General features: G+C 42.3%; 2 protein-coding genes across 2 annotated transcripts in view; one reads left to right on the top strand and one right to left on the bottom strand.

The window, feature by feature from the left end:
* The window catches only part of LOC138947258 (uncharacterized), a 188,884-nt gene that overhangs the window by 127,556 nt on the left and 38,112 nt on the right, over nucleotides 1–23,216 (top strand). The window lies entirely within an intron of this gene.
* On the bottom strand, nucleotides 949–22,216 carry LOC138947068 (uncharacterized). The gene is made up of 11 exons (XM_070318507.1): nucleotides 22,068–22,216; nucleotides 17,417–17,680; nucleotides 16,597–16,704; nucleotides 16,017–16,160; nucleotides 14,126–14,461; nucleotides 12,926–13,096; nucleotides 9,118–9,649; nucleotides 7,746–7,963; nucleotides 4,718–4,826; nucleotides 3,770–3,932; nucleotides 949–3,174 (listed from the first exon to the last, which is right to left on the bottom strand). Exons 2-11 carry the CDS (start codon nucleotides 17,612–17,614, stop codon nucleotides 2,811–2,813), a joined length of 2,343 nt encoding a protein of 780 aa, XP_070174608.1. The 5' UTR covers nucleotides 17,615–17,680; nucleotides 22,068–22,216; the 3' UTR covers nucleotides 949–2,810.

Genomic DNA, 23,216 nt, shown 5'->3' with positions numbered 1-23,216 from the left:
TTGATGACTTATTAAGATCGAATGATACGAAAAGGGGGCACATGGAGTGGTAATCATGTCAAAGTCGTATCTCCCCATCTTCATACAAGTTTGCACACTAATGTTAACAACTAAGATGAGCTTGTATACAGAAGTTCAGCAAAATATAATAATAATAATAATATGGGAGATTTATAGAGCGCTTTACATTCTCAAAGCGCTTTACAATGACAAACATACATAATACATACAAAGCAAAGCAAAAGCATGTGCAGCAGCATTCAGCACACAAGTGAACAACAATATGTGCAAAAGTTTTCAAAGTTTAAAAACCCCCACCTTGATTCACATTTTCCCCTCAATCCTATGGCACAATTGTTGATTGATTGACGCTGGCTGTACACACGCACACAGATACACACACACACACCTAAAGTGTGGATGGTTACCTAAGAGGCGGCACTGGGTGTAGTGCCTTTCTAGTGCACTTGCACTACAACAGCACTGGGTGCAGTACTCGCTCCGGCATCGAAGAATTTTGCACTAAAAAATGCACAAAATTTGACCTATTTCGTCGCCTATAGAGGACGGAAAGAATGTCATTTTGAACATTGTTATGACATTCTTTCCGTGAAAAAGGTAAATTAAACGGTGTCAATTTAACCATAAGGCAACCATCCACACGTGTGGACGGAAAGAATGTCATTTTGAACATTGTTATGACATTCTTTCCGTCAAAAAAGTCAATTTAACGGTGTTAAATGAAGCGACCATCCACACAATTAGGTTGCCATCCAGAGTTTAGGTTGCCATCCACGTGTGGATGGTTGCCTTATGGTGATTTAGGCAACCAAACCTGTGGAAATATGGGTACACACACACACACACACACACACACACACACACACACACACACACACACACACACACACACAGAGTTTGGTTTCAGTAACCACTCCATCACATGTCAAATGTTCTGTCAAGTTTATTTGCATTCTTCAGCCAATTCTATATCAGGATACCAAATTGTATTGATATTGCATAATGGTTGTGTTCTGGAAAGGGGTAAAAAGTATGATCACTTTTGAAATGCTTTTTGTCATCAATATTTAAAAAAATATATTATGCTAAAACTTTTCAGGATAGCTCATCTAACGTATTGACATTAGTATGCATAATTTCACGATGATGCATTGATAAACACCAGAGATAAAGCTTTGACTAATTGTCAAGCCATGTGCCCCCTTTAACAACGACTTACTGTGTAAATTGATACTGTCCAACAATAACATTATCCGCTAAAATACTACCACAGTCCAGATTAACAGTGACTGTAACGAACGCAGAAAAACACACAGTTTGGCACTTGTAAAAAGTGAGAAAAGCAAAACACACGTCATACTTTGATTTGTCTTTTAATAATGCAAATACACGCGTACAAATATATAACATATATCTTTTCTTAAAACATTCACGTAACGGAAGATTTGTATAATTATCACAAGCGTCATAACGAAACTGTCATCTTTGCTATGTAGCTGTTCCTAAACCCCAACTGCTAAACCCTTTTGTACAAGATAGAACAACATTGGGACTTCGGTGGTGATAGAAGTATCAAACGCAATGACACACGCAGACACTGCCCCAAAGTGTGTATGGTGACAACAAAAGACTAATCAGTTAATACAGCTGCAGGGTTTAACCTGGGAGAAAAAGGCAATGGGACATTCGTCCCCCTCAACCAAATTCCGATGGGACATAGTCGAAGGCAAGACGCGCAAACAAGGCCTGTACGCATTTTTGACCAAAGATGCAAAATGGTGCAATATGGTGCCATCTGAGAATTAGCCGCTATATCGTGTTATCTCTGTATGTATGTGTGTGTGTGTGTGTGTGTGTGTGTGTGTGTGTGTGTGTGTGTGTGTGTGTGTGTGTGTGTGTGTGTGTGTGTGTGTGTGTGTGTGTGTGTGTGTGTAATCCGATGTAAAGTGTACATTTGGTGACGCAGTGGTACGTAATCTCAATGCGCCCTTTGACGTACTGAAGGGAATAGTGATGGGAAATTTTCAGATGTAATGCACCAATGGCGCAGGGTGCACTAGTAAATGAAACCCTGCAGCTGCATATTTTCCGCTCCAGACCAAAACATTGTAAGCACGTTTGGGCTGTGTTTTACATTGTTGTCATGTGCTCATATGCTTTTCGTTTAAAAAATAATCACAAAATGTACAGAAACGACTCAAGACCAATTAAATAATGTGCTCGTTGCTTAATTTTGTAAAGAAATTGCGTTTTTGTTCCAAGCACTCAAATATATTACAATCATACTCAATTTGGATTGATTAAAAGATAGTATGCAATCAGAAAACAAAAAATACCACAACAGTTACAAACAAACAAAGAAAAAAATCATAAAAACAAATAAAAAATAAAAAACCAACAAACAACAAACAGCAAGATGTGAAAGTCAGGTAGAAGACTGACAGGGTGGGGCTATAACTATAGCATAAGACAAGTAATGAAACATTGTTATGGAACATGAGCGGCCACAATAAAGGAATAAAAAACACAAATGGATGTACCAGAACACAAGAAACAAGAGAGTTGCGTTTGTTTTTTGTTGCTCAAAATGGCAAAAGTAAATAGACTGAAATATGTGGTTAGCTGTTTACAAAAAAACAAAACAAAACAACCGTCGCATTTTCTCTTTTAAACATATCTTATCTACATAATATTCACCGAGAAACAATGTGGTTAGCTGTTCACCAAAAAAAGACGCTTTCTCTCTTTTAAAAATATCATATGTACATAATATTCACCGAGAAAAAACATTAACAGTTCCATGGTTGAAACGAGTCGATGTCACTCAGACCCGTCGGGTTCTTCATCCAGTCCAGCATTTTTTCCACTGACGTCACATACACGTCCTTGCGAGTCTTCAAAATGGTGTCGAGGAACATCTCAAGCCCTCTGAGGTTAGGGAGATAAAAAGGATGGTAGAACCAGTCCTTTCGAAGATGGATGCCAAGGGGAGCTCGGTTGGTGTTCATGTTATGTTCCAGGTTTTTGATGAAGTAGTTGTACGTGTCTTGGGATGTCCTCGGGTTGTTGTAGCAAGCATCGGCGTAGGTGCAGACGAACTGTTGGTTGTGATCCACTAACGGTACGATGGGCACCTCCCACAGCCCGGGATAACTGCAAGCAACGAACAAACATATTAACAAGCCATGAAGAAAATCTAGCCTCGAAAACAAAACTCACACAGATAATTAGCCTTTGACCAGTTGAACGAACAAGCGAACGAACAAACGAACGAACGACGGAGATCAAAGGAATCGAGGCAGACACATAGAACCAAAGAAAGAAAGATATCGAGATAAAATCATTTCGCAATTACAGCAACGACTAACAACGTTTCACAGCCGAAATGCTCTCTCCAAATACACTCAAATCATGTGTCACGCATTTCAAAGGAAACCCATCTAATGTCATTGATACCTGCATAAAGGCAACAAAATACAAAAGATGCTGGCCATTGCATGACGCTGAAGAGCAATCATGCAACGTCAAGCCTATTCAAGTGCTAGTACTCAGCCTGTAAGCCAATCAAGTGCGACTATGATCTACTCTGATTCACGGGTATTGAACTGTGGTTTATTTTACTGAGTATAATTTTGCTGTGTGTATATAACAACCCATGCAATAGAGAGAAAGAAAGGTATTATTTTGCATTGTATTGTATCGCATTGCATCATATCGTAATGTTTCGTATTGTAATTTTGCAACTTACCGGCCAGACGGGCAGTCACGTGATAGAGTGCTACAATCTCCCCAGCCGTAGTCCAGGGTGTACGGCCAGGGGATCTGCTCTGTGGATGACACGCGGCGTGACGTCACTAATGATGAGTCATACTGCACACCGTTAGACTTCAAGGCTTTCAGCAAAGTGTCTCCTGCAAACAAATGGACGAACATGATAAAGGGAGTACACGAGAATGGGTTTAACATTTCTATTTCTGGTAAAAAAAATAAAATCAAAAAGTGCTTTCATGCTTTGACAATACGTCTTGTATTGTCTACTTGCTGGGGTGTTTGAGTGAAGTATCATTTCCTCTACATTCCACCTTCCTTTCCCTCCCATCCTCTCAGCACCCCTCACGAGCCCGCCTCTCCCATTATGTGTTTCTTCCTATTTGGTAGTTTCTTTTAAATTATCTTTTTTTCTTCTTTAACTAGGAAGGACTACGTCTGCCCGCCGTTGATCATACCAAAACACCGACAGCAGAGCTAGATCCAACGTGAACTCTTCTCTTCTTTTCCAAAGATAGGTTGACTACTATCTTCAATGGCACGAAGCTTTGGCACTGAATTTGTGTAAAAAGGCTTCGCGAAGTCTTCTCGAAGTCAACTTGGGGGTGAATTAAGGATAGACTTTAGCTTTGTGCTCGCATTATTGAAGAAGAAGAAGAAGAAGAAGAAGAAGAAGAAGAAGAAGAAGAAGAAGGAAGAGTAGGAAAATAAGGATGATGATGGTGGTGATGGTGATGATGGTGATGAAGATGATGGTGATGAAGATGATGATGATGATGATGATGGTGATGATGGTGATGATTATGCTACTGCTGCTGATGATGATGACGACGACGATGATAATGATGATGACGACGACGACGATGAGGAGGAGAAGGAGAAGGATGGGGAGGAGGAGCAGGAGGAGGAAGAGGAGTTTTGTTCTTACCCAGAGTGAGCGAAGTAGGACTGCGATACCCAGTGCTGACACCAGCACCACCTATAGCAGTCGTTGTTCCCGTCACCATATTCTGGAACCTGGACAGCTCTGACGACACCTATGTCATAGGGGGAGGCAGAAACATTCAGCTTAGTTTTACAGGCAACGGCAGTCGTATAGAAGTGCGAATAAACTAGGTTACGAACCCGTTAAAATGTCAGCTTTGCCGACACGAATGCCTGCAAAAGAATGGTAGGGAGAAACGTAGCGCTCAAACCTCAACAAAGATGGAGAGGATGTAATTCATACAAAAAAAGTTACCGCAAAAGCAAAAAGCAAAAAAACCAACAATATGTTAGCAGGACTTTGATTTACATGCTGACCCTCTGAGTGTGTATCACGTGTCTTGAAATATGTGCAACGACATAGAGTGCTTTAAATGTCCTGTAGATTTGAGTATGTAAATCAGCAAGAGAGATATTTCATTTCCCTCGTCGACACTCACAGGATGGAAGAGGGTTTAACGCCCGCACGGCTATGCTGTAAGGGGTATTACTACGAGGTGATGATCCTGCTGATACGGTACTACTATGATTCTTTGTGTTCTCACATGACTCTAAACATATTAAGCCTATTAAGTGTTGATACACTAATCTAAACTCGTCTGTGTGCTTCCAAGTCCAACATAAAGAATTAGGAATAAGGGAAACAACCCCAGCTGATCTTTGGCGACAAGGGGGACGATTTCGTCACCCAACATCTCATGTGTGATACAGTGCAGCACCTGGTGTAATGAGTATTTGTATATTTACACACAGGTGTAATGAGTATTTGTATATTTACACACAGGTGTAATGAGTATTTGTATATTTACACACAGGTGTAATGAGTATTTGTATATTTACACACAGGTGTAATGAGTATTTGTATATTTACACACACACACACACACACACACACACACACACACACACACACACACACACACACACACACATACACACACACACAGACACACACACACAAAACAAAATACGAGTATTTGTATATTTACACACAGGTGTAATGAGTATTTGTATATTTACACACGGGTGTAATGAGTATTTGTATATTTACACACAGGTGTAATGAGTATTTGTATATTTACACAAAGACACACACACACACACACACACACACACACACACACACACACACACACACACACACACATACACACACATACAGACACACACACACAAAACAAAATACGAGTTACGAGTAATTGTAAACGAAGACAAACAACGCCAGATTCAATCCCATGTGTATATCCCATTCGAAACTACCCTACTTGTTTAATATAAACCTAAAAGCTATCCTAAATTGAGTCCCAAGTCGACTTCCGAAGTTTTTTTTACCGAAAATTCAGTGCCAAAGCTTCGTGTAAACTTCGCGAAGTCAACTTCTCCCGATTGATTTGAGGCTTTAGTGTTACAATAATTCACTTCTGAACCTTGTACAGTATATTTGCCACTTGATTTGAGGCTTTAGTGTTACAATAATTCACTTCTGAACCTTGTACAGTATATTCGCCACTTGATTTGAGGCTTTAGTGTTACAATAATTCACTTCTGAACCTTGTACAGTATATTCGCCATTTGATTTGAGGCTTTAGTGTTACAATAATTCACTTCTGAACCTTGTACAGTATATTGATTTGAGGCTTTTAGTGTTACAATAATTCACTTCTGAACCTTGTACAGTATATTCGCCACTTTGCAACGAAAATAGCATTTCTTACGAATCTGCGTCTTCCATTCCGACATTTTCAATAAAATTAGGATAAAAAAATAAGAATTTTAGGAAATAGGAACGTTTAATTACATGTATTGACAAAACAAAAGGTTACACTCACAAATTATCTTTTTTGATTCTGAATTTTGGAACGTTAGCAGTCGATCTGTTTTTGAAATAATAATGTGACAGGGGAGGTTACCGCTCCTTTCACAGCAGACTCTGCACCCGAGTTGTTGGCCTTTAAGTCAACACCTCTGGATTGTGGAACTCTGTTTGTGATGGGGTCTGGTGGTTTCCGATTGTCTGTATGTTCATGGAAACCTTCGGGTTTAGTTTTTATAGGGCTAATTTCTTAGCCCTAACATTTTCAATCCTGTTTGATTGCACTTCGCCTCCCGAGGTGATCGTAGTGTTTCGTCACTCGGTTACATCTGGCGTTGCGAGCAGGGATGGGACTCGGCATGATATGTTCAGGTAATGGCATAATATGACCACTGAACATTTTCGTGCTGTTCCCATTCTGCGAACTTGGGATGGACAGTGGTCCCCCGGTTCGGAACTTCGGGACAAAGTTCATTCAAACGGGGGCGATTGTGACAGGGGAGGCTACCGCTCCTTTCACAGCAGACTCTGCACCCGAGTTGTTGGCCTTTAAGTCAACACCGGTGGATTATGGAATTCTGTTTGTGATGGGGTCTGGTGGTTTCCGATTGTCTGTATGTTCATGGAAACCTTCGGGTTTGCATAACAGTTTTTATAGGGCTAAGAAATTAGCCCTAACATTTTCAATCCTGTTTGATTGCACTTCGCCTCCCGAGGTGATCGTAGTGTTACGGCACTCGGTTACAATAAAATCAGGGACAAAGCGCTACAAATAATTGCTAAGGGGCTCCGCTCACATATGTAACTTCAGCAGGACAGACGACAAACTGCAGCTTATCCCAGCCCGCTACACGTTGCGTGAAAGAAAAACAGGCCAAGTACTCGTCATAATCCCTATCGCAGCATCAATAATAAGCAGTGCGTCGTCAGTGCCGCTGAAATTACGCAGGTATAATCTGCCCTTGAGGCCTGGCGCTCACCTATGTAACTTCAGCAGGACAGACGACGCACTGCAGATTATCCCAGCCCGCTACACGTTGCGTGAAAAGAAAACAGGCCAAGTACTCGTCATAATCCCTATCGCAGCATCAATAATATGCAGTGCGTCGTCTGTGCCGCTGAAACTGCGCAGGTATAATGTGCCCTTGACCAACATTACCTGCTGCTGAGTGGGTGAACTGCCATCGAACAAATGGGACTGACTGCCATACATGGACACCTCGTTGCCGCGACTGCGCAGACTCTGCAGGTAGGGGGCGTAATTTCCGGTGTTGGGGACGAAGAAGGTGGAGGTGATGGGGCAGTTGTTTGGGTTTCGTCTTGACGGGGAGCTCAGCAGATGCACCAGTCGCTGGTAGTTGACGCCATCTACGTTTCCTATATTGTGTGAATCACAGACAGAGACAGAGAGGATGAACATGGTGGACTGATTGAAGTTACGTATTGTTTTTGGTTTTTTTAAGATCTGAAAATTGCTGTGACAACTCTGTTTGGTTTGTTCAAATATTGCCCAAAGTGAATTGGGCATTCAGGTCAAACTTCGTAGTACTCTCTCTCTCTCTCTCTCTCTCTCTCTCTCTCTCTCTCTCTCTCTCTCTCTCTCTCTCTCTCTCTCTCTCTCTCTCTCTCTCTTGAAAGATCAGTTGACGCTAAACAAGGCTGTCTTTATGTACAAAGTAATTAACAATAATGTTCCTGGATATTTAAAATCACATTTCAGACATGCCACAAAAAGATATGGGTCCCAGAACCTGATTCCCCCCATCCCTCGTCTAGACTTGTATAAGTCAAGTTTAGCCTTCTCAGGAGCGTCTCTATGGAATTCCATACCCCTACACCTCCGAAATGCCTCTTCTGTGAAAACGTTTAGGCGCCAGTTTCATTCCCGCTTAATGGGTAAATAGAACACTTTTCATGTCTGATATTTTAGTGCTTTTTACATTTAGTCAAGTTATGTTTGTATTTTGATTTGTTCTTTATGTGTATGTATTGATAATGATATACATGCGAATGATTGGGACAATTCCTCCCCACATTTGTTTTCTCCCTTTTGTTATTAGTTGTTTTGGATGTTTATATGCAATGCATTATTGCAACTATGCTGCAATTTCCACCCTATATTGTTTTTCCCATTTTTGAATGTGTATACAAAACCATAACCCCTTTCTTATTACTATTTACATTATGTACGTCTGTAAGTAACAATAACCTTGTCAATTTTACTATCTATATTATGTGCGTCTGTATTAAGTGTTTGTATAAGGGACAGGTTGTAAGATTAGGCTTTGCCTAAAACCTCTATCCTTTGGTAATAAAGTTCAGTTTCAGTTTCAGTTTCAGTTTCTCTCTCTCTCTCACGTGCCCCCTATCTCTCTCCCTCTCTCTCTCTATCTCTCTCTCTCTCTCTCTCTCTCTCTAACTATTTCATACACACACACACACACACACACACACACACACACACACACACACACACACACACACACACACACACACACACACACTGATACACACAACATTAACAATCTCACCCATAAACGTGAGATAGACAATCTGAGGCGTGTTCTGCACAGCGAGCTTCCCGGGAGGCAGAAGACTTTTACACCGACACGCCGGCAGGAAGCACGTCTGGTCCTGAACACAGACATCGCCATGAGCGCCTCCAGGTTTGGAAGTCGCTGCAGCAGCAGTTGTCGTCGTTGGTGGGGGTGTTGTCGTCTTGACAACGGGTCTCGGACTGAAGACGCTGAACGGAGGTTTGACATTGGGGTTGGAATTGTTGGGTTTCAGGGTATGCTTGCTGAAGGTGACAAGGATGGGGATGAAATTGTGGGGCACCGGACGACGCGTGGAGGATTGCGGACGAGCTGTACCAGGCGAAGGTCGGTTCGTCCTCGTAGGCGGCCGAGACGTGGCCGTTGGCGGACGAGGGGTTCTTGATGTAGGACGAACTGTGTGTACGTCAGGTGTGGTGGTGACTGCTGGAGGCTTCTTGTTGATCTGGGGTTGTCTTGTTGGTGCTTCCGCGCAGCTCCACCCAGGAAGCTTGTAAACCTCTGAAACCTTAAACAAGAAACACAATTAAAGATCTGATAAACAATAACAATAAGAATACGAGAATTTATAACCCTCACATATCTCACCACAAGGCGACTCAAGGCGCACTCATACACTCTTCAAAAAAAAGTTAAGGATCGGTTGAAAAAACGGATCTAATTATAACAAATTGCCAAAAAATTAAACATCGACATAATAATTAAAAGATTAATGTGTTTGAATTAATAAATGAACAATGCGTCTTGACCTAGAATTTTGTTTGGCAGGCAGAGTTATTTCCCTTTGTGGAACTTCTCAAAAGCTTCTGCATTTTGGAAGAAAAAGGGTGTTTTTTGAAGCCCCATGAAATTTGCGGAACGCATGCCAGGGCAAAAGGTTGTGATGCATGTGCTACAACAGGGTCCTGGCTATGAACATCGCTCACCAGCTTGTGTTTAAAGGTTGACACGCTGACACAATTATGCACAGTAGCAACATGCCCCCACGAAGAAAACTGAGCGATTTGGATAGAGGAAGGGCAATAGAATGGCTACAAGACGGTGTTGCTGCCAGGCAAGTGGCCCAGAGGCTTGCAGTGGCTCCCTCTGTCATCATCAGACTAAAACAGAGATTCCACGCAACTGGAAGAGTGCAGGAGCGACAACGTTCTGGTCGGCCCAGAGTCACCACACAAAGAGAGGATCGCTTCATTCAGAGGCAGGCCATGCAACAAAGAATGGCTACGGCAAACAACATTAGGCAACGCCTACAAGCTAGTTGTTAGTGGTCAGATGATCCGAAGCCGCTTAAACAACTTTGGCTTGCGTGCAAGGCGTCCAGTCCGAGGAACAACCCTGACTGCTAATCACCGAGCAGCTCGCCGAGCCTGGTGCACTCAACATGTGAGGTGGCAACGTCAGCAGTGGGCTCAGGTGTTGTTTACAGATGAGTCCCGCTTTTGCTTGGAACCTGCTGATGGTCGCATCCGAGTGTGGAGGCGTCGCGGAGAGCGCTTCGCAGAAGGCGCTGTTCTGGAACGACAGCGTTTTGGCGGAGGCTCTGTGATGGTCTGGGGAGGGATCAGCACACGTCTAAGGACACCTCTGTACCATGTAGTGGGCAACTTGACCGGTGTCCGCTACCAGAATGAGATCCTGCAACTCCTGGTCGTTCCAGCCCTCCAAGCGATCGGCCCTCGTGCGATTCTTCAGGATGACAACGCACCTCCCCATCGCTCTGCAGCTGTAAACACCTTCAGCTAGCAGGCCAGGGTCAACAGGATGCTGTGGCCAGCCAACAGCCCGGACCTGAACCCCATAGAGCACATATGGGACGAGCTTTGTCGTCGGGTACAGCAACATCACCCTCCTCCTGCCAATCTGGGTCAACTGCTGCAATGGCTCCAGCAGGAGTGGAATGGAGTTCCCAGAGCATTCATATGCAACCTGATCCACTCCATGCGCCAACGATGTGTTGAATGCCTGGCACACAACGGAGGGCACACGCGTTATTGACACTGATTCACATTGTTGTGAATTCCATTTTCGAGGGTTGTCACGTTTGACACACTCTAGCTAAATTGTCGCTGCCGCGTTCGATCTTTGCTTTGTTTATCATTACTCCTTGGTTGTTCAATTATATAATTAAAAAATAATAAAAGAATTCGGTCTTGTCTGTTTTGTGTGGCGTGCTTGTAAAAAAGTTATCCTTAACTTTTTTGAAGAGTGTACACATTCTTTCGGATTAACAACTCATGCACACTCATATACTGCAACTCCTAGCTATTGATGTGTACATTGTTGTTAAACAGTTGTTTGTTGTATGTTTATCAGGGTTTGCTAGTGTGTGATAGGGTTCGTGTCCGTCTGTAGATGTTAGTTTCTTTGTTAGTCCTGTGTTGACAACTCTTCGACAAGCGCTTAGAACTGTACCCACGGAATACGCGCTATATAAGCTTCATATTGATTGATTGATATACACTTACGCATAAACGAAGGAAGTAATCGCTTTTGAGGATGAAATTCGCGTGTTCACTTCAATGCTTATATGAACGTTTAATTATGACACAACAACACGTTACGGTCACTAATCTTCGACCCAACGGCCTTTTAAGTGGACATACAGACGAACACTTACAACACAGACAATATTTGCCTGGCGCAGTTCTTAGACGGCTAGTTGTGACATTCCCAGTCACTTGGTACAACCGTTAACCAGGTCTGTTGTAATCTATCGCAAATTCGCAGTGGCAGATTGTCCACAAAAGACGAACGCCGGAAATATGTGACCCTCCACCACGAAATGAGTCGCATGTCACCTTTGCATGATTTTCATAATTTTACATTTTCCTAAGGAGTTTTTTATGCTCTATCCAGTGGTGAAAACCGTTTTAGAAAAGAGCGAAAACTTGTTTGAGTTATAAGCCTGTGACAAAGGCGATCCTCCCACTGTTATCACACACTCCCCGGACTTATATTAAGCCTAGCGCAGAACCGCGCGAGGTGACATGCGACTCAGTTCGTGGTGGAGGGTCACATATATCGGGAATGTATATGTTGTGAAAGATTGAATACTTGTGCTTTTATTGAGGCAAGCCTCTCCACACGTGTTCGTTGTCCGCGTGTTTCAGACACATCCCTCGCTAGTGACAGACCTATTCATTCTTTCATAACCCATACAAACCAGACAGACTTATTTCCGAACATCGTCTAATGAACGTCCCAGAAAGTAATCTGAATCATTGGGCGGGGATGTAGCTCAGTCGGTAGCGCGCTGGATTTGTATCCAGTTGGCCGCTGTCAGCGTGAGTTCGTCCCCACGTTCGGCGAGAGATTTATTTCTCAGAGTCAACTTTGTGTGCAGACTCTCCTCGGTGTCCGAACACCCCCGTGTGTACACGCAAGCACAAGACCAAGTGCGCACGAAAAAGATCCTGTAATCCATGTCAGAGTTCGGTGGGTTATAGAAACACGAAAATACCCAGCATGCTTCCCCCGAAAGCGGCGTATGGCTGCCTAAATGGCGGGGTAAGAACGGTCATACACGTAAAATTCCACTCGTGCAAAAAACACGTAGTGTACGTGGGAGTTTCAGCCCACGAACGCAGAAGAAGAAGAATCTGAATCATTTTTGACTAGAAAGCCAAAGGAAAACGGTGTGGCCAACTGCAGTCCCCCTCGGCTGCCAGCAGTATGGAGGAAAGGAGGACCTGGGGAAAACAACATCCCTTGTCTTACTGTCCGGTCTAACAGTTGAGACGTGTGATCGATAAGAAGAGGAATAAGACTAGTGTAAAATGTCTACCTTGACGGGGTCCCGCATCCAGTCGAGGACCTGCTTGGCCGAGATGACGTAGACGTCGTCCAGCGCCAGGAGACGGTCCAGGAAGGCGTGTGTGGCCTTGAGGTTGGCCGGCGTGAAGAACCAAGCCGCGTGCATGTTCAGGCCGAAAGGAGCGCGGTTGCTTTTGTACACCTGCACACAAAAATGACTGAAAATGCAGCTGGGAACCCGTATCTTTTGGGGAAAAACGACTTGATAAGGGCAGTGTCTGTGTGAGAAAAAACCCAGACCGCGTGCATATTCAGGCCGATAGGAACGCGGTTACTTTGGTACACCTGCGCACAAAGTCCAAATATACCATTAGACCCTGTCCACACGTTTGGAGAACCTAGCTCACACCTAGTGTATGAGAGGGAGGAGCTTCTAAAATGAGGCAGGGGTACATTAGGGAGGGTATTGTTTTGTATTCGTTTTCTTGGGGAAAACAATGAAGCAAAATTGTACTCGATGAAAAATGATAAAAAGAGACAAAAACAAGAGTAAGGTCAAGGTAGCGTGACGCAGACGTTGGCAGTGAAGACACAATAAAGTTCATGCAAGGTGGGGAAAGGCAGCTAACTTCAGACTGTCATTGTACAATTTGCGAATAACTTTGTCAAACCCTGTGCTTTCCCAAACCCTTAATTCGACCACGATCACTTGGTTCCAATAAGGGGCAGATTATACCTGCGCAGAGTCAGCGGCACAGACGACGCACTGCAGATTATTCCAGCCCGCTACACGTTGCGTGAAAAGAAAACAGGCCAAGTACTCGTCATAATCCCTATCGCAGCATCAATAATATGCAGTGCGTCGTCTGTGCTGCTGACTCTGCGCAGGTATATTCTGCCCATAAGAAGACCTGGACAACACAACCGGGTCTCATACACTTCACGAATGCGATTCTTAGGGTGCCCAGGTTGATATGAGCTAGTAATATCCTGGCCAACACCGCAGGTATAGCAGTTCTCGGGCCTGGTTAACGCCAGGATAATTATATTATGTCAGTAAGCATAGAGTGTACCCTGTCACGTAGTCTCAAACCAGAATGGAAACCCATATCCGCATCATTATCACCATCCTCATCCCATTGATCATCAAAATAATTTTGAAAAAGGACTGTATCAGAACTGGGTAAGAGCTAAATACGACTAAAAAAAGAGAAAAAGAAACAGGCATTACGTTCTCGAAGTTGCTCCACAAGTAATCCAAAGCAGCCGCCTCAGTGGAAGGCCGGCAGCTGTCGACGTAGGCACACGGGTAGTGGGTCTCAGGGTTGTACAGCGAGGGAACGGGTATCTCCCAGAAGCCCTTGTGGTTGGAGCTGAAGCCCGGACAGGGCTGCACGGAGCACGAATACGGGTAGCCATAGTCCAGGGTGAAGGGCCAGGGGACAGGGTTGTTGGCGCTGTGTCGGGTGTGGGTGAGGGAGATGTCATAGGTGTAGCCCAGGCGTTTGAGGACCTCTGGTTGGGCGTCGCCGGCTGGTTTCAGGTTGGGGCTTCTCCACCCTACCACCTGGTGGTACAGCGGATGGAATGAAATCAGAATAGTCATTATTGAAATAAAAAGAAAACACACCAGTAACCAGGTTAGGTACTTTTTTTATCAAAAAAGATTTTGTTTTGTTTTTGTAGCTTGCTAAAAAAAATATACCTATAACTGACTCTCAAGCTTGCAGAAGAATACTTCAAACAGTCTTCTTTACGTGAAACTTGATAATTTCATAAAGTCATTATGTAGGGAAAGGCCCCCTAGCATTGACCGGCTCCTTGTATGGACACAAACAACTGCTGTTAACTCCCGTTCTGACAACTTTAAAGGAGCTAGAGCGCTCAAGCTGGCCTGCAATGTCACGTGACATTATTTCCCACGTGGCATCATAGGCCAGTCACTAGCGAGAGGGTGTATGCGGGTGTCCCCTAATATGGACCACCTTCAACAAACAGAAGAAAATAAAAGCTAAAGGCTGATTTCAGTCGCGCATTAAGAAGCTTGCTAAAACATAATCTATACGAGTAACTAACCCTCAAGCTTGCAGAAGAATACGTATCTTTACGTGAAACTTGATAATTTCCTTTATTTTCTCTATTTTTGATAAGTTTCTTTAATGTCTTGTTGTGCTTCAAATAATGTTATTGTCGAACCGAACCAAATAAATCTGATGCATATTTGAATTAATCTGACTCGCACACTGAGTTGTACCATGTTATTAAGCTTATGAGGTATAGCTTTTTTCTTTCTCACTTTCGTTTCTTTGAATATATGTCTTGTTAGGCCAAACAAAAATATATGATGGTTTAAGGTAACATGATCAAAAAAATAGGGTCGGTAGGCCGGCTTTAAAAAAAAATTAAAACTTTTCAGCCTTGTTATGGTTTGCAAAATGTGCCAGAGGTTGTTTTTGGGGAATATTTGTTGAGAAATGAAAAAAAAGTTTTAGGGTCGGCGGGTAAAAATAGGGTCGGTCGGGTTACCCTAAACCAACATATATTTTTTGTTTGGCCATAATACTCAACTTGATTGTTAAATAATTGCAATGCTTTTCTTGTTGTTGTAATTGCTATATATGAGGGCCCCAAAGGGGGGGTATCATCACGATCACGGGAAGGGAAATTTTAGCTTTCACGATCACAGTTACCTTGATTTTTGTTTTCACGATCACAAACACCTTGACGAATGGAGGATCATAGAGTGATACAGCTGTGAAAAATGTACGTTGAAAATAAAATGCTTTGCAATAATGCCCATCACGATCACGAAAACAAATGACGGTCACGATCACGAGACTTGATTTTTTTGTCATCACGGATCACGGGCAAAGTCCCATCACGATCACAGAAATGGAAATTTCGGCAATCACGGTCACAGAAAGGTCAAAAAACGCCAATCACGATCACGATTTTAAACCATTTGGGGCCCTCATATATGTTCATTGAACTCCTCATCCCCATGCTCAAAGAGGGCCCCCTGTGATGAGCTGAAATGAAAGCTTGAACCTTGACGTACCTCATCCCTGGTCAAAGAGGGCCCCCTGTGATGAGCTGAAATGAAAGCTTGAACCTTGACGTACCTCATCCCTGGGCACGTGGCCAACGTTTGTGAGATTGTCCTTCTGCTTGCCCGCCTCAAACACCAGTTTCTGTGCCGTGTCTACGTTGGTGTGTGTCACGCTGTGAGATCCGATTTCGTGTCCAAGGTTGTAGTACTTGTTGACCTGCAGAGAAAGGTAACATTGTGTTCTGGGAGGCAAAGGTTACATTGTGTTGACGGTTATCGCCACACTTATCGTTGTGTATCATTGTGTATGATGTCTGCGTCCTCCCTGTAATCAAAATCATCGTCGTTGTCGTCGTCGTTATAATTATCAGTCTCGTCTTTGTTGTCGTGTGTGTGCGTGCGTGTGTGTGTGTGTGTGTGTGTGTGTGTGTGTGGTGTGTGTGGTGTGTGTACGTGTGTGTGTGTGTGTGTGTGTGTGTGTGTGTGTGTTGGTGTGTGTGTGTCTGTGCGCGCGTGCGTGCTAGTGTGCGTGCGCGCGCGTGGGCGTGTGTGTGTGTAAGTGTGTGCGTGTGTGTGTGTGTGTGTGTGTGTGTGTGTTTGTGTGTGTGTGTGTGTGTGTGTGTGCGTGTGTGCGTGTGTGAGTAAGTGTTTACCAGAGCGTAGCTGGTCCACTGGTCCTGAACATACAGGGACATGGTGATAGGACAGCCGTTGGGGTTTTTACGTGACTTCGTGAACAGCTGTTTGTAGAACTGGTCCACCTGCAACGAAGAACATCATTTGTGTATGCCAGTCAAGACTACACGATGGTTTTGGGTTAATATGGATAGTCACCATATCATTCAGACTGATTTCACGGAAGAGGACAAGAACAAGAACACGAGGAGGAAGAGGAGGAGGAGAAGGAAATAAAATACATAGTACGTGTATTTTATTACCAAAAGTAGAGAGTTAACCCTTATGAATAAGGAGCGGGGGGGGGGGGGGGGGGGGGGAGGGACGAATCGACAAACAAACAAGCTAATACCACCCGACAACAGGGACAACAATATCAACGACAATGACGAGACGCCGACGACAATATCAACGACAATGACGAGACGCCGACGACAATAATGACGACGACGGCAACAAGAACCACAATAGAAAAGTCTAGTTAAGTGTTAAATTCAAAGCTGTCTCTTGATAAATGATCTTAAGAACAGGCACAACCAGGAACGTTGGATATTGTGTATATATTATTCTGTTTAATTTGAAATGTATGAACTTATCCAAAGAAAACTATGGATACGACTGGTGCAGCTAAAACGGCAGAAAAATATAAATAATGGATGGGTTACGGTCTTCTTGTAATTCAAGGTAGGATTGGTGATGTGTTGCTGTGTCGTTACGACTTTGTCTTTATAATAGGCTCACTGTATGGAAATGTGGGTAATAAATGATATCCTTCACACAATAAGGAAGTAAGTTTACCTGCCCGTGCAAAGCGTCGTCAAACCCAAAATACACCATCTGGGGTATGTCTTTCACATCCGGGAAGTTCGGGTGCTGGATCGTGGGGCAGAAACAGTCCGGTAGGTGGCAGTTCTGTCCTTGTACGCATCTTGGTGACTGTGCTACCACGGATCCACACGAAAGTGCGAAAACGGCGACGAAAACTTGTGGCAGCATGATTGGTGTGTTTTTCCTTTGTCCTCAGTAACAAGATGCTTGCTTTTACTCCAGTTTTGGAGAAATCTAAAAAATGGAGGGGAAAAAATAAATCATTCAAGATTTGTCCCATGAAAGAAATGATCGTGAGTGTGTTTGTTTATACATGTTTAATGTTTGTCTAATTCTGCTAAGTCAATGCCTCGGAGGAATAGATGATGTTGGGAAGTAATTCTGTCGTTTTTATATTTAGTCAAGTTTTGACTAAATATTTTAACATTGAGGGGGAATCGAAACGAGGGTCGTGGTGTATGTGTGTCTGTGCGTGTGTGTGTGTGTGTGTAGAGCGATTCAGACTAAACTACTGGACCGATCTTTATGAAATTTGACATGAGAGTTCCTGGGTATGAAATCCCCGAACGTTTTTTTCATTTTTTTGATAAATGTCTTTGATGACGTCATATCAGGCTTTTCGTGAAAGTTGAGGCGGCACTGTCACGCCCTCATTTTTCAACCAAATTGATTGAAATTTTGGTCAAGCAATCTTCGACAAAGCCCGGACTTCGGTATTGCATTTCAGCTTGGTGGCTTAAAAATTAATTAATGACTTTGGTCATTAAAAATCTGAAAATTGTAAAAAAAAATAAAAATTTATAAAACGATCCAAATTTACATTCATCTTATTCTCCATCATTTGCTGATTCCAAAAACATATAAATATGTTATATTTGGATTAAAAACAAGCTCTGAAAATTAAATATATAAAAATTATTATCAAAACTAAATTGTCCAAATCAATTTAAAAACACTTTCATCTTATTCCTTGTCGGTTCCTGATTCCAAAAACATATAGATATGATATGTTTGGATGAAAAACACGCTCAGAAAGTTAAACAAAGAGAGGTACAGAAAAGCGTGCTATCCTTCTTAGCGCAACTACTACCCCGCTCTTCTTGTCAATTTCACTGCCTTTGCCATGAGCGGTGGACTGACGATGCTACGAGTATACGGTCTTGCTGAAAAATGGCATTGCGTTCAGTTTCATTCTGTCAGTTCGACAGCTACTTGACTAAATATTGTATTTTCGCCTTACGCGACTTGTTCTTTTATAGCTTTCGAGATTTGTATTCCTTGGGAGCTTTATAAAGCTCACTGGGAATAACCAATGGAAACACGCCTAAGGTGTCACAGTGTAAAATAAGGTTAGAGCTTTACACAACAATCTCACAGAGGCCTACACATACCTTTAGTATTGCAACCCAAACGAAACTTCATGCGGTTTGTCAGTGTGTATCTCCCGCCAAATATTAATGAACATTTCCCGTGATCCCGTGGACCCACATACCATCTTTTGCATTCTTTTTACCTAATCAAACAATGTCTTATGTCGCAAAGTACCCAAAATAGACAGAATTCTCCCTCTCGCGGAGACTAATAGACTTCCATGTAGGCTTTTGACGTAATCAGTTCGTGCGGGACCTGATGTGAGCCTGGTCGAGGGCCACGTTTTCCTGCTCTGACACAGACCAAAATTGAATCGCAAAAGATTTTGCTGTTTCTGACTCCTTCCATGAAAGTCAATGAAACTTAGCATTTTTTTTCAAATGGATAGCTGTCTGAGGCATGACTGATAGCCATAGGGGCTCCGCGCACATCGACGTGACAAGTTCAGTTATGTGTTTTTGGAGGTCTTAAAAGGGGGGTTTCACTGCATACATCTGTCGTAGTGATGCTATAGTGTCACATAATCCCCGACCTTTTGAAGACATGCGCTGAAGGATTTGATTTTAAAGTCTGTAATTATTTCAACGTCCTCGGTTGCAGAGGAAGAAGATAGGGGTGACGGAGATAAAACAGATTGCATGGCCCAAGTTGAGAAGAGTGCAAGGTTTAAGGGTTGACCACAATGAACAGACATGTGGTCAGAACATACCTTCAAACAAAACGCTGGAATTTTACAAAGCCTGTGTCATTTTGCTTCAGAGATTGCGGTTGAATACTGATGTGCGCGTGTGTGCGTGTGTGTATGTGTGTGTGTGTGTGTGTGTGTGTGTGTGTGTGTGTGTGTGTGTGTGTGTGTGTGTGTGTGTAAGTGTGTGTGTGTGTGTATGTGTGTGTGTGTGTGTGTGTATGTGTGTGTGTGTGTGTGTATGTGTGTATGTGTGTGTGTGTGTGTTTGGTGTATGTGTGTGTGTGTGTATGTGTATGTGTGTGTGTGTGTGTCTGTCTGTCTGTCTGTACCTGTATGTCTGTCTGTGGGAATGATTGTCTGGGCCTTTATGATTGTAATTGTGTTTTCATGATTGTGTCTTTATATGATTTTGTTTGTGTGTATTTGTCTGTGTGTGAGTGAAGTTACCAGCTACCAAGCTGCTGAACAAAATCATTAAGACAACTAAAGATCTGTCTGTGTGTATTTGTCTGTGTGTGAGTGAAGTTACCAGCTACCAAGCTGCTGAACAAAATCATTAAGACAACTAAAGATCTGTCTGTGTGTATTTGTCTGTGTGTGAGTGAAGTTACCAGCTACCAAGCTGCTGAACAAAATCATTAAGACAACTAAAGATCTGTCTGTGTGTATTTGTCTGTGTGTGAGTGAAGTTACCAGCTACCAAGCTGCTGAACAAAATCATTAAGACAACTAAAGATCTGTCTGTGTGTATTTGTCTGTGTGTGAGTGAAGTTACCAGCTACCAAGCTGCTGAACAAAATCATTAAGACAACTAAAGATCTGTCTGTGTGTATTTGTCTGTGTGTGAGTGAAGTTACCAGCTACCAAGCTGCTGAACAAAATCATTAAGACAACTAAAGATCTGTCTGTGTGTATTTGTCTGTGTGTGAGTGAAGTTACCAGCTACCAAGCTGCTGAACAAAATCATTAAGACAACTAAAGATCTGTCTGTGTGTATTTGTCTGTGTGTGAGTGAAGCTACCAGCTACCAAGCTGCTAAACAAAATCATTAAGACAACTAAAGATCTGTTTGTGTGTATTTGTCTGTGTGTGAGTGAAGTTACCAGCTACCAAGCTGCTAAACAAAATCATTAAGACAACTAAAGATCTGTTTGTGTGTATTTGTCTGTGTGTGAGTGAAGTTACCAGCTACCAAGCTGCTAAACAAAATCATTAAGACAACTAAAGATCTATTTGTGTGTATTTGTCTGTGTGTGAGTGAAGTTACCAGCTACCAAGCTGCTGAACAAAATCATTAAGACAACTAAAGATCTGTCTGTGTGTGAGTGAAGCTACCAGCTACCAAGCTGCTAAACAAAATCATAAAGACAACTAAAGATCTGTCTGTGTGTGAGTGAAGCTACCAGCTACCAAGCTGCTAAACAAAATCATTAAGACAACTAAAGATCTGTCTGTGTGTGAGTGAAGCTACCAGCTACCAAGCTGCTAAACAAAATCATAAAGACAACTAAAGATCTGTTTGTCTGTATTTTTCTTGCGTGAACAACTCTGTTTGTATTATTACAACTGTTATGTGAGCTTGTGTACAACATTTACATCAACAGTGAGGCAAAAGCCATATTCGTTTTTTTTTATCGTTTTGTGGGTTGAGGTTACGGTAAAGCCGAAACGGTCGAATCAGAAAAAAAATGGCTTGATAAAGTTTCACGATTGTTAAGCACATACTTCTAGTTTTTAAGTAACCTACTGAACTAGTCCGACATGCACCCTCTTTCACTTCCTTCAAAACGCCAACTAAAAACCCATCTGTTCACTCTATATTTCATGTTAGACAACTGTGTATCATTTGCAGTTTGTGTGTGTTTTAGCCCTCGGGGTTGAGCTATTTATATCAATCAATCAATATGAGGCTTATATCGCGCGTATTCCGTGGGTACAGTTCTAAGCGCAGGGACTTAACAAAAATTTTTTTTTTATGCAATTTATATCGCGCACATATTCAAGGCACAGGGATTTATTTATGCCGTATTTATATAATCAATCTTTTTTTCTTTTGTGCTGTTAAGTATTTTTAAATGCATGTATGCGTGTAGAGAATATTATAAATCTGGTATAAGTTAACTTTGATGTATATAACTATTTGATTTGGCATTGTGTACATAATTATCTATTTGTGTATGTTTTTGTGAGGCATTTAGAACTATTTTAGGATTTGGTGCTCACAGACACTCTCTATTTCAAATTCATTTTATTCTTTAACGACATCCATTAGAGCTAGTTTTAGAATGTCTAATTCTCTGAATATTCGTCACATTCTTATCAGAATAAAATAGAGAAAAAAGGGTAATGATAACTTGTATTAGAAAAGAATACATCATACGAAATATCGGAATTCTTTCAAAACACCTACCTCCAAGAATTGTGTAATAAAAATGAATGAAAGGAATCAGATTTCACGCATTTGCACAGTAGCACACTGAAAATTAGAGTAAAAAAAAAATTCAACAAAATTTAGCTCTCAAATTAACTCGGTACACTTAATAAATTGTGCGTGTCACTCACCGAAAATGTTCCAAAAAGGTGTAATAAAATAAATAAACTAAATCCACACAGTGGCACAGTAGCACAAAACGGTTACGGTGTGTATCTGCTATCCATGTGTGTTGTCCTCAGACTGCCGTCCAGGTGAATGCAGGTGAGAGACAGGTGTGGAGGAAACGTACAGCTGCAATCTGACAATCAAAGCACCTTATATACCTGTCGGGATGCCGTAGACATCACTCTCACCTATCCAGGTAACCCCCGCATAAAGTAGGGAGTTTAACTTCACGACGACCGAGCGTCCGACTGTGGTGTCGTTCAGGTTGGTCTTCTTTATTTGGTGTTTAACGTCGTTTTCAACCACGAAGGTTATATCGCGACGGGCCCGGAAGGGGGAAGATGGGATAGAGCCACTTGTCAATTATTTCTTGTTCACAAAAGCACTAATCAAAAATTTGCTCCAGGGGCTTGCAACGTAGTACAATATATTACTTTACATGGGAGAATGCAAGTTTCCAGTACAAAGGACTTAACATTTCTTACATACTGCTTGACTAAACTCTTCACAAAAATTGACTATATTCTATACAAGAAACACTTAACAAGGGTAAAAGGAGAAACAGAATCCGTTAGTCGCCTCTTACGACATGCTGGGGAGCATCGGGTGAATTCTTTCTCGTCCCAACCAATACTGATGGGACTCCCCCTAACCCGCGGAGGGCCAGGTTGGTCTCTATTCATTCTCTGTGTGTGGTGTGTACTGCGCTTGCGTTGTATTTTATAATAATAATGATAATGATAATGAGAGCTTATATAGCGCAAACCACAGTAAACTAGACTCTCCGCGCTTTACATACTAACTATGAATAAAACCATACTATTTAAACATCAAATACATATACGGTACATTCTAAAAACAAAATAGCGTAACAATAAACTTACAGCAATTTCTTCTCTATCAGTTCTGTCTCTCAGTGTATGTTCTTATCTATCTTTGTGTGTGTGTGTTTGTGTTCTGCGTGCCCTTTTGTTCTTTAAAACAACCAACGTCTTAACAAAACAAGAAATTCCTCCGAGGTAGGAAAAACACCCCCGTTGGTCAACGGGAAATAACCATTCTCACTGCCACCAACTGAGAAGGTTATTTCCCTTTGACCATTAAATATGTCA

The sequence above is a fragment of the Littorina saxatilis genome, linkage group LG1 (assembly GCF_037325665.1).
Source record: "Littorina saxatilis isolate snail1 linkage group LG1, US_GU_Lsax_2.0, whole genome shotgun sequence".
Classification (NCBI taxonomy): Eukaryota; Metazoa; Mollusca; class Gastropoda; order Littorinimorpha; family Littorinidae; genus Littorina; species Littorina saxatilis.
Note: the sequence above shows the minus strand (reverse complement) of the source record. Positions and strands in the feature narration are given on the sequence as shown.